General features: G+C 40.1%; 1 protein-coding gene across 2 annotated transcripts in view; it reads left to right on the top strand.

Moving 5' to 3' along the window:
- NAAA (N-acylethanolamine acid amidase) overlaps positions 1-12,520 on the top strand; it is a 389,727-nt gene that overhangs the window by 177,776 nt on the left and 199,431 nt on the right. For both annotated transcript variants that reach the window (XM_078676390.1, XM_078676391.1), the window contains exon 4: positions 2,279-2,369. In XM_078676390.1, the coding sequence (XP_078532516.1) occupies positions 2,279-2,369 (91 nt within the window). The remainder of the gene's footprint in view (positions 1-2,278; positions 2,370-12,520) is intronic.

Here is a 12,520-nt window from a genome sequence, read left to right as displayed (position 1 = left end):
ATACCTACACGGAGTCTACTATTCACTGGAGAGGCTAAGGAAAATGCCTGCGCTGCTGATCGTGAAGAGATGACTTTGCCCATATGGTTTGGTCATGTGAGCAACTGGGTTCCCTTTAGGGAGGGGATGTTGGATTGTGTACTGCCCTGGGACCCCAAGTTGGCTCTCCTTCACACTACGGAAGAGCTAGACTCAAACATATATCGCAAGGCCCTGCTGTGGCTGGTTCTGGTGTAGTGAAAAGGGATATCTCCAGGGCCTGGAAAGACAGAAACCCTCCGTCCTTGGAGCAGTGGAAACATTGTTGGCCCAATTTATGTGCATGGAGATTCCTGTCTACAAGGGCAGAGGTTCCCCACTCAAACATGATAACATATGGACTGTTTGGAGTCAACCCTGGGCATTGTACTTCAGAGAGTTGAAATCCTGGTCCTTCCCTGGACGAGGAAATGCAGTCTTATGATGGCAAAACTAAAGTGTAGTTACGGGGGGCACGAACATTACAGTCTAAGGGTTGAATGCTGGCTGGATTTGAGGAGGGGTGCTTTTCTACTTCTTGCAAATAAAGTGAAATGCAATGTCATAGTCTCAGTTAGTCGCTCCTTTGTTACTGTATTTGATATGTTCCATTTGTATAAAATCAATAAGATTTTGTCATAAAAAAATCAGGGTTTGCATCCAGGTACACCTGCATCAAGCGAGTGAAGGCTAGTGCTAATCACACAAATTGTGTTCCATCAATTTGTCCATGTGCCGTTCAGGTTGACCTCAGTAGACACAGTATTCCAGAGGCTTATCTACCAGTTGCCCAATATTTGCAAGCGTGTCATGTTTTTTTCAAGATGAAATCTTGGTCATAGCAAAAAGTAGAGGAGAACATGATGGACATTTAATAAATATACTGAATTTGTTGGGAAAAGGGCTGACAAGTGATTTTAAGAAATATATTTTTCCTGTGCAATCTATGTGATACTTGGAGCATAAAGTGAGTGAGAAGAGCTTTATGCCCTTGAAGGAAGTAGTATAAACAATCGAGGATGCCCCTGTTCCAACACATAAAAATGATGTAAGATCCTTTGTAAGGTTATCAGAGTTTTATTCGAAATTTCTACAAGACTTTGCTAGTAAAACTCATGACTTGAGACAAGACAATTGTTAAAGAACAAAGAGAAATTTTAGTGGAACGAAAAACTTCAAGAAAGTTGTGTTGCACAAGGATTTGACCCCAATGTCAGGACTATATTGAACAGGGATACAAGTGGAGAGGTATTTAAGCTGTGTGAGCCCAAATTGAACCAGATGGAAAGTAAGTCACAGTTTCCTCATGCTCTCTTTCTCCTACTGAAAAACACTACTCTGACATTGAACGAGGAACGCTAGCATTCATTGGGGGATGGAGCGCTTAAGCAGTATGTTTGGGGCTCAGTGTTTGTTCTTAGGCACAACCCTAAACAGGTTCCCAAGGTTGTAACTATTGAGGGGTCTATTTAAAGCTTACCCCGTATTGCCAGGATGTCAATGAGACTGATTCCAGAAACAGAGTGGAATATGTTTCAGGCATTAAGAACAGGGTCGTAGATTTCCTCAGAAGGGCACCTCTGACGTTGAGAAAATGTACACAAAATGATTGGGAAAAATACACTGCGGCCAGTGTGGATTTTATGACCATGTTGCCATTTCAAAGGATGAGCGGGTTAAGGGTTACCTTGGGGATGACACCTTAGTAGAAGCCTGTAGGAATGTTATTGTACACATACCCCCTCACTTATATGTAGTTGAGCGTTTCAACAGGGTTATTATGGGAGTTGTCCAGATGGCCAATAAAAAAACAAGAAATGTGGGGGCACTGGAGGTGAAAAGTGATTTGAGCATACCATTTGACATCTACCTTAACTGGGTTTAGTTCTTTCAAAATCTTGACAGGAAGAGGTCCTTCAACTAAGGACAACTTGAGTTAATATATGCGGATAGAAAGAGGGAATAGTTGCAGGATGTTGTGAGGTGAACCATCGATCGGGTTCAAGATGGGTGCAAGTACTGCTATGATTGCATGGATCTTGCTAAAATGGAGGATCTAAAGGTTCTTGTGTGAATGTGGGAAGAAGGGGACAAGTCCAGCAAGGTAAACCACAAACCCCTTTAGAGCTCCTGTCTGTTCTTGCCACCAATAGTATTGTCATACACCTTATGTTGGGATCTGTGCTGTTAAAGAGAGTGCGCTAAATTGCTAAAGCCCTTGCATTTTCTGCAGCTGACGCTTTGCCTCTCTGATTTGCAGGTAGCGTACATGGGCACCACGTTTGTTGGATATATTGGACTATGGACTGGGCAGAAACCACATCAGTTTACCATCTCTGGGGATCAGCGAGGTAAGCAAAGATGCTTCACATTGCAGATGAATGATCAGTGTGAACAATAATTCAGCAGGTTGGTTTGGTAAATTGTGGAGACATAAAAACTGTCCTGGCTGTTGCTATTGGCATGCGTCCCAACAAAGATCAGATGTTCCGAGTTTACCAACAGTTGTAAAATAATGATTGCCTTTTATGATCTACGACGTACGTTATCGGTTGTATGGTTGCCCCCACTTCTGTTGGACGAAGGACATGTTGGTGATACTTGTACCTTAATTATAACCAGTGCTTACTTTGTTAAAAAAAAGAAAAGTGCCTGGGCCCTCGTTAGAAGGCCACGCAGTCTGCACCACACATTGCCACTTTGCCTACACAACTGCCATCAGCCACTCTGCTACAAGTGTGACAATTCAGAGTGTTCGAGGCCGCCAAAGCTTTAAGAACGGCTTAGATGGCAGGCATTAGTTAATTAAAATATATATTGAGTTAAAAAGCAACTGTTTTTCTACTCATCTTTAAATTTCACAAACAGCGCTACCATGTGGGAGTTGACATAAGTGCAGTTTCCGGCAATTAAGTGCCAGTGCCGAGCACAGGAAGAACCCACTGGCTCAAATTAAGCACTGATTATAACCAGGCTTTTGCACTCAGCTGGTATGACTGCAGCTTAACATCATGGACATCACCACTGCTCTTGCTTCTCATACTTACATGAGTAACCGGTTGAATCTCTTTTGAGACCATATTAAGATATTGTTTACCGGTAAGAGTGGGCACTGCCGGATGGCTTGTTAAACTATCTAGTTTACCCCAAAGTACATTACCAGCTGCACTGGAATCCTGGGAGACCATTGAAAACCTCTTGCAAGTTAATGCGGATCATATCTAAAGTTGCATTCAAGAGAGAGAACGGTTGCAGTTTTGACACAAGGCCAGCTTTCGTGTGTGGGCTTACAGCTTCCACGAGAACAGCAGGAAAGACACTCCAGCTGTGGTTGCTCAGACCAGTGATCATCAAGGTCTGGTAAAGCCAATAGGACACACATTATTGCAGCTTTGTGCTTTGGCAGTGCTTTTTTTAATGGTTTGGCACATCGTTTAAAAAGAAAATGGTTGTTTTCTAGTACGGAACAACATCTGGAAAAAGTATGATGATGGAAATGTGCACTTTTGTCACTGTGCATGTGTGTGCATTCTTTATGATGTGGCACCAGTTTAGGTTTGGATCTAATTCATTGTTGCATTATGGTGAATGCAAAAAATGCCCATTTTCAAACACTAAAATTGCACCAAAAATTGTTTTTTTTAAAAAGAAGAGAATGGCCCATTTACAAATTGCAGCTACCAGACCCTTTAAGACAGAAAGAAAAAAACGCAGTAAGAGCGTGAGGAAAATTGACACCAAAAAGCAAATGGCAAAGTGCTTAAAAAACTGAAAAGCTGAGTGGGAGATGCAGGGAAGCGACAGACTTGCTTTGGGGGGTTGAGAAAATGCTTGTGCTCCAATAGAAAGGTGGAAGCAAAAAAGAAACCAGCATTGGTAAAGTCAAAAGGTCTGGCGCTGATCACCTGCCTTTCGGCAATTCTTGTTTTGTTTTGTCATGGTTTATGCAAAACTTTATTGTTTGGGAAGCCGTTAGGCCCTCAATAATCTAAACAACTACTTTAGCTAAAGGCAAAAGTGTTGTTTTGGTCTCAAAAAGTACACTCCCTGGCACTGAAGGTAACTACTTTGCGTGTTGATGTATTCTCTGTAAAAGGGCAACAAGCTGTAACTCATATTGAAGTCAGCCAAGGGCTGAAGTAGGCTGACACATTGCCCCTTGATGAATGCTGGAGTGGGTGGAAGAAAAACATGTAATGACAGAACCACAGGCATATGGGTGAAATGTGGATGAAAACTCCTATAGATAATTATATTATACACATGATTTTAGTAAAATCAGCAGATATTGGCTAACACAGACTTGAAAATGTTAATCAGTCTGGCATTGGCTGACGACTCTTGCCTTTGGGAAAGGAGGCAGGAAGGAAAGAGGAAGGCAAGAAGGAAAGAAGAAAAAGGAAGACAAGAAACAAAAGAAAAAGGAAGGTAAGAAAGAAATAGAAGGAAAGAAAGTAAGAAGGAAGGCAAGAAAGAAGAAAAAAGGCAAGGAAAAAGGCAAGAAAGAAAAGTGAAAGAGGAAAACAGAAAAGAAACTAAAGGATTAAAGAGGAAGCAATAGAAAGAAAAAGGGGACAAAAAAAGAAGGAAAGAGGAAAGAAAGAAGGAAAGAAGCAAAGAATGAAAGAAAAGGGAAAGAAAGAAGGGACTAGAAAGGCAAGAGAGAAAGGAAAAAGGGAGAAAGAATGAAGGAAAGATATAAGAAAAGAATTGAAAGGGAAAACCAAAGCAGGAAAGGAAGAAAGAAAAAGAGTAACAAAAAAGGTGAATGCAAGATTGGAAGAAAAAGGGAGGGAAGAAGGAAAGAAAGAAGAAGGCAAGAAAGAAGGAATAACAGAAACAAAGGGTTGCACAGACAGAGCACTCTCATGAGTTTCATGTGAGATGCTTCTATGGTGTGAAAAAGCAGCAGTCAGATCAAACAGGCAAGGCCATTTCACAAGGAATCACAACGGCATTGGTAGAAAACAGGAACTGATAAAGCTGGAATGTCCCCTGTGGTCTACAACCTTTACACCGCGGTGCCATTACGACGCGTCTTTTACAACGCAAGACTTGCGCTGGAGGGCGCTCTAGACTAAGGAATAGTAGATTTACTATTCCAACACCTTCCCTACTGTACGTAAGCTGGAGTTGGAATAGTAAATCTTACTATTCCTTTTCAGCAAGCAGTCCACACCCACAAATTGATCCTGATTTTGGTGAAGTTAAAATTCTATGCATTTGTGATCAACCTTTGTACAGTCTTGAAAAAACACCCAAAAAAAAGAAAACAAAAAACACAAAAAACATTTCTTTTTAGAACTACCTTCACTGGTCAAAGAAAGAACTATATTTCTATGTTAGTGTATAAAAGTTTCTCAGAATGAATGTGTAGTTCATAAATGAATGAATGAATACATTACTAGTGTATGGTGAATGTGAAAGTGCAGAACTGTAAGGAACTGCTACAGCATAAATCTATAAGCTGTTTACCTATAGTATACTGTAGTACCTCCAAAGCACTTGAATGTAACATATGCACATAAATATGTTACAAGTCTATGCTTCAATTTGCACTGCTGGTGAAACTGCCTGGATGAATTTCTATGTCTTACAGGTGGATTTACAAACCCCTTGTGCCTCTTTTAACACAGCCGTTGCGTCACTTTTGTGATGCACTGGTGGTGCAAAGGATGTGCTATGGTGTGTAGTATTTACAATGCGACACATCTGGAAGGTGCATCACATTATAAAGCCCTGCACCAGAAGGAGGTGATATCACAGTACACAATAACTGGCATATCTCTGGGGATGTACCACTTATTGTACATCTGCTGATTAGTGTTTTAATGTAGTGAATGGATTCTTTTAGAACAGTGTACAGATAAGCACATAGTCCTGTATGGTCACTACAATACTGAAACAGAAGTGTGATAGTGTTTACTGGAAGTGTAAGGATACAGATTGGGGAATTGAAGATATAAAAGACAAGTTTCCCGGTGCATAGAACACTACATGCATAGTGAATAGGGCTTTTCTCAGGAACTACTGAACAGATTTACACCATTTAACAAAAAGCACAATCTGCGAACTGAACTCTACCTCTCTGCCAAATTTGGTGTAATTCTGATACCGTATGCGTACGGTACGATTACCCAAAAAAAAAACAATGAAAAAGCAATTATATAGAATTCAATTTTAATATATTTGGAATTTTTTTAATCAAAAATATAATTTGCTATTTAGTTTTGTTATTATTTTACAATAAGAATATGAAATATAATTAAAAAATAAATATGTATATAAAAAATGTAAGAAATTAGTATTAAAAGAAAAATATAATTAATATATTTAAAAATTATCATTTACAAAACCTTTGAAATTCACTGAAAAAACCATAGGTTTCACACACGTTATAGTTAGGAATTAGCATTTAAAAAGCCTTGCAAATTCATTAAAAAACCATAGGTTTCACACATGTTATAGTTAGCTGGACATTTCACTCGCACAAAACCATTGGAATTCCCCCGTTATAGTTAGTTCAGCTAACTATAACTCGTGCGCCAGCAATGCACTGCTGATGACGTCACATATTACATCACTCATGACACCGTGCGGTTGTGTGGGGGTGCAGGATATGATGCGTGCAGATTAAAAACCCAATTTCCTGCTTGACAATTCAAGAAAAGCGCCTCCTCCGGTCCCCTAACTGATTCAGCCCCTGAGATCAGGATTCCATCCGGCAGGGACAGCAGTGACAGTGCACACCGCCCAACATGAGGTTAATAACCTCACAACCGCCTAATCTCTTCCCGAGATCCGAGGTGGGCCTTGACCATCCAATACCTTGGAACATGAAAGAAGCTGCCACCACAGAGCCTGTGAAGCCCAGGCCTTCTTGTGAAGCGGGAGCCTCTATTTCGCGTCTCTGGCTTGTAGTGTAGTTCCTATATTCCCAATAGGCTCTGCGCATTAAAATAATATAAACAGTAGTGTAGACGTAGGACTGAGGTCGACTAGGTCTCTACTGACTATATTAGACTTAATTAGTTTTGCCAGCTAGCTCAGAGGTCACTAGAAACTTTCTTGAATAAACAAGGAGGAGTTTAACTTCCCTGGATAGACAAGAAGGGATTAGCTTCTGACAACCATAAAACAAGGCAACTTTGCTCCCTCAGAATAAGAGTGTATCTCTAGAGTCGTGTGAAAACAATAGACAACTATTTTACTCAGTCAATCGTGCATACTTAGTTTCATCAGAGTGCAGAGAATAGAGAGACGGGCGTTTTCAATAAAAGGTGTTATTTATTGAACAGTCTTCTTTCTCATGCACGAGAAAGGAATTGCCACAATTGCAATACTTAGTATAAAGTAAAGTGCGTACAGTAAAAGGAGTATTATAAAGTAATACTGTAAAAGTATTGATATGGTTTCTTAGCCATATGATACTTTAAAATAGATAAAATATATACATACATATATACATTGACTAACGTACTCAACTGGTGCTTCTAAATACGCCTACCCCGGTGTACCTGACCTAAGCCTAATACGTGGGAAGGAGTAAGTAAGTAGCAGTTTAAGTTAAGTTGGTTTCGCCAAGAATCTGAATCAAGAATTCTCTTTAAGGGTTTAGTCAGCTCCGTACCTGGGTAATAGAAAGCAGGAGGTCTGGTATCTCTCTCTCGGGACTCAATATCCCAGCAACCCGCAAGGACGGCTGGAAACACCGGAGCTGGATTTCTCGGCTGGAGAAAAGACAGCGTCTCTCTCAGTGCGTCAAAAGGGAGGCGCGGCGTCCGTGGGCTCTCGCGTCAGCCTGGGCTCTCGGGCAAGTAGATAGCCACTCTGCTCCAAACCACCGTGTGTTTGCTTAAGGAAACGTTGGTATATTTATACCTGAAAGGTGCCGGGTTTGACGTAAGGTTGGACATAAGACGTCACCAAGAACTAACAGTTCTTTCGGACTCTAGGAGTTCTTGTGCAAATCAAAACAAGAGCAGGGGGATTTCCCGGGCTGCTGGAGGCTTGGTTTGTTTAAAGAACGCGTTGTACTTTCTAGGAGTCTAGAGGAGTAGCCATGCTGTATTTGGACTGCATGGGTTGTTACTAAATATGGATATGATTTTTATGCCTTCATAAGGATATTACTTATTATAACCACATAAGGTCATAAATCAGGAATATCGAATTAGGGTCCTAGATAGAATTACAACACCCACTCCACGATCTAATGTCCCTCATTACTTAAAACTAAGCAATAGTAAACATATAATGGTGCTTGTGTTTTCCAACCCACCCCAAAATACATAATTTGCATTTGAAATGGTATATGGTAAAATACATGAAAATGAGTATTGGTACTGTACGCTTTTCAAGCAGTGGTATCATTCAGTTAAAAAAATTGCATATATATATCAGCTGAATGAATTGCGAAAATTTACACATGAAATGGCTCTTAATACAGAAGAGAAGGTCGAGACCATTCCATCACATAATAATACAAAATGCTGTACATGTGCTAGAGGCTGAGGTAAAATATTGTCTCTAGAATGCCAAAAATAGAAGCTCTGTTCTCTAAGAATAGTTTTACTTTAAGCAGAGTACATGTGCCAGAAAAAGGTAAATATTTTGGAAATGAGAAAAAAAGTTATTCTTTCTGTTCAGGGGAGAACATCATTTCAGACAGACTCGCAAAAAATTGGTCTACGACATCAGGTGAAAGTTCGACCAAATTTGAAAATGCCGAAACAGTGCAGTCGTGAGAATGATTGCTATCATCGATGTCGGGATCAGCAATGCTCACTGAAGGTTGTACCTGTGTGATGTTGCTCTCATCTCGTACTCCACTGCCACATACTCGTAGTGGTGAAGTCTCAACGAAGGCCGTCATCAGAATAGGTAGCCGCTGGGGACAACACGATGCATGAGCCGTTACAGGACCTAGCAAGGTATCTGTATCCATTGGTACTGCTGATGGTAGTGTAAGACAGACGTCCAACACGCATTCTTCTCCGTATAGCATACATTGAAGCGCAGGTAAGATGCAATTTTGCCAGATTGGTCTGAATGAAAGAAACCAGGTCATATTCAGATCTCTTAGCCGGGCTAATCCAAGGACTTTAGTTATGCGGTCCTGATAGCGTATAGCTAGGATCGTTTCTTCCATCGTTGCTGGAGTCTTGTCTGTGACTTGGCTTGCCATATCGGAGCAGAAGAATCAAAAATAAAATTCCTGCCACTAGTCCCAAAAGTAGAGGCAGGCCGCCAAAGACAGAATGGAAAAAATTGGGGAAGATGCCCAGAACTGTTTCAAAGGGTGTTAACAGTCCCGAAAAGATTGTCTTAAATACATGTGCGATGCCACTGGTATTTGACATGTTTAGGATTTGGCTTAGCATTTCTACGAAATGCGCAGGGCAATTTGTTGATAAAAGGGTATGTATTTCTGCCGTTGTCCTTGCAACTTGCAGATCATACGTTTCCTTGGACGAGGTCAAAGGCACAGTTGTCTGTAAAAGAATAGACTTCATTCTGCTTAAAGTATCAATTCGAATAGAAGAGATATTCAAACGAGGCCATATTGCCGCCTCCATATCTGGAGTCCTGTTTGGATACAATACTTGCATACAGAAAGTGACCATGGAACTAACGCTTACGAGATAGGCTTTCCCTGGCACCATGCCACAACAGCTGTGGTCATTTATTAGAATATAGCTCCCGTTAGAAAGCTGTCTAAAGAATGGCTCTATCTGTGTTTCAGGAGTGCCGTGCAGGTGACATGAAAGGTTATTCGAAGACCCTTCGCAGGCTCCATGCAGGTTAATACCTTGACACAGGAGTGTACCACTTAGTGATCTTTTACAATTTTTACCACTAAGAAATACATCCCTTTTCTTTTCACTGTAACATTTGTGTGTATAAGGTAATTTCCATGTTGACTTGATGTACCCTTTACCCAACCTTTCATACTGGCCCACTGGTATATACTCTTGGCAGTATTTTAATTGGAAAGTTGTTATCGGAATTGTAATTATTCCGTGTATTATCCATTCAATGACAGGTCTTTCTGACATTGTATACGGTAATCTCTCAAGTTTTTCAATGCTCAGAATCGTATAGTCTGCTCCTTTTTGTGCCAAACTGATTTGTTTATCAGTAAGGATAAAGATAGAGAATAATGACGTTGTATTGATTAAACGCCATGGTACGTAGCCTGAACGCAGATTTTGCAACGTCCAGCCAAGCTGTACAATAGAACGTAATTGGGACTGACCATGTTGTAACATTAGTAAGTCCTGCTCTATTATATCAATAGTAGATGATACGATACTGTCCAGTGAATATATTCTGGAGGACAGAGTCGTTAACCCATTGTCCACAACAGAAAGTGATTTTTCCAAATTAATACGATCAATTTCTCGTATTTTTTCTGCTGTTTCAATTTGCATTACTTTCCAAGCTTCGTTGTACGCAGCGTATATACCGGCCGCTATGAAACGTTTTTGACGCTGTTTGCGTGGTCGCAGTAAGAAATCACGCAAGTCAGCACCGTCTTTAAGTAAAGTCAAGTGTTGCTTAATTTCTGCCAGTGTGGATTTTTGTAGCCATTCGAGGCATAGTTTCCCTACACTGTATGTTGAACGATCCCTGGATGTTGTCTTTGGGAGTATCTTGGGTCTGGCCTGGTCATTTTGAACCCCTGTATTTTGTTCAGGAATCTATCTTGACAGTTATTTGTGTCTGTGGGCCGGATCAACCATTTTTTCCAATCAGGATGTGTTCTGTTTTGGAATAAAATATGGGATACATCTATTTCCATATTAGTAGTGCTATTACTATCAGGTATGGGCTTTGGAATAGACGATTTGTTTAAGTCTTTAATCTTGGCTAGGCCAAGACATGTAGTCTGTTGAATGGTGTTATTCAGAAATATTAATTGTTCTGGGATCATGCAGACTCTAAACAATGCTTCTAAACCATGGACCTGCCATTCTTTTGTTCCCAAGATGGTTTTTGTTCCAGAATTCAAATCCGAATGTAATCATTTTTTCATAAAATGTTTCAGAATAGATCAATTTAGTATTTGTCAGCATTGTTTTCATTCCTGTCTTATTTAACATTTTAAAATAAAACGTTTCTGCATCACTTGTGTTAAACCCTGAGAAGTATGGGAATTTCTCAAAAAATGTTTTTGAGCTGCTTTTAGGTGGAGTTGCACAATGTTCCCATTGGTTATAATTAAAAACATTTCTAGGCTGTGCAGATTTATGCAAATAGTGATGACCAAAGTGATTATAGCAGTACATTTCTTCATAATTTGATGAACCCTGTAAGTAATCATTTTCTGTGAATTTGGCTGACATTACTAAATCTGACATCATATTATTAATATTTTCAAAGTCCCAATCATCAGAAAAAGTACTTGGTGTTACAAAGTCACTTAATGAAACCTTGAACTGATGTGGATATTTCAAGAGCTCAATCGGGCCAAAAATGTCAAAATCAGTTCTGTCCCATGCTACCCCACCGGGTATTTGATTGGCTGTGATGTTCACTGATGATAGTTCTCTTTTCTCGATGTGAGATTACTTGTGAGGCTTTAGGACCAAGTTGATGTTCTGACTTGCTGTGTCCATTGTACTGTATTTTCGTTCAATGAATTTTCCCAAACAAAGAATCATGATGAGCCAAAGTAGGAGGAAAAGTACACCTAACACAATCCAAAATTCAATCCATGGAGAAATCAGGTAGGTTTCTTTGAGTTGATGAAAGAGTTCTGTTACTTTGTCTTTGAAAGTTTTTGTTGCTGGCGTTTCTTCATGTTCACTTGGATCATCAGAAAAGTAATCAAAATTGATGAAGTAGCCAGATGCAGTTCTGTCAATTGTTGGAATTGCTTCCGAATTTTCATTTGCTTTTGGATTTTTCTTTGTTTCATTAGCATAGTCTGAGGCTACATCGTTGTAGACTGGTGTTTCTTGACAAACTGTTGCAATTTGAGTTTCAAGAGGCATAAGTTCCATGGCTTTGTTGCATAGTCCTTTTTATTCACTGTAGGTTTATCAAATGTGATTAGTCTCTCAGTTTGAACCTCTTGTATTGTAGCAAGTTTTGGTACTCTGCTATTTCTTGGGAGTCCACTGGGCCTACTACTTATTATTGGCCACATAATTGTGGTTTTACCAGGTCGATGGATACAACTCGGTTCTCCTTTTTACCAGCAAGGGGCGGTAGTACAACTGATATTGTTCCGCTGACAGCTAAGACAGATACTGCTTTTCTGTAGGAAGGCCCAAATTCCTTCTTTACCGCGATCTTCTCTCTGACCAGATCCCCAATCTTTGGAATCCAGAGAGGTCTTGCTGGGACAGGTGGTTTTTCTTCAGTGGCCGTTGGCTTTAGCTTTGTGTTACTTAGACTTCTTCTTGTTTCATTTAAGTCCTGTAAAACAGCCAAACGGTCTTTGATATCAAAGCATTTTTCTTCTACCACTGAAGTCTGCCTATCAAGGTCCTGA

The sequence above is a fragment of the Lissotriton helveticus genome, chromosome 2_1 (genome assembly GCF_964261635.1).
Source record: "Lissotriton helveticus chromosome 2_1, aLisHel1.1, whole genome shotgun sequence".
Classification (NCBI taxonomy): Eukaryota; Metazoa; Chordata; class Amphibia; order Caudata; family Salamandridae; genus Lissotriton; species Lissotriton helveticus.
Note: the sequence above shows the minus strand (reverse complement) of the source record. Positions and strands in the feature narration are given on the sequence as shown.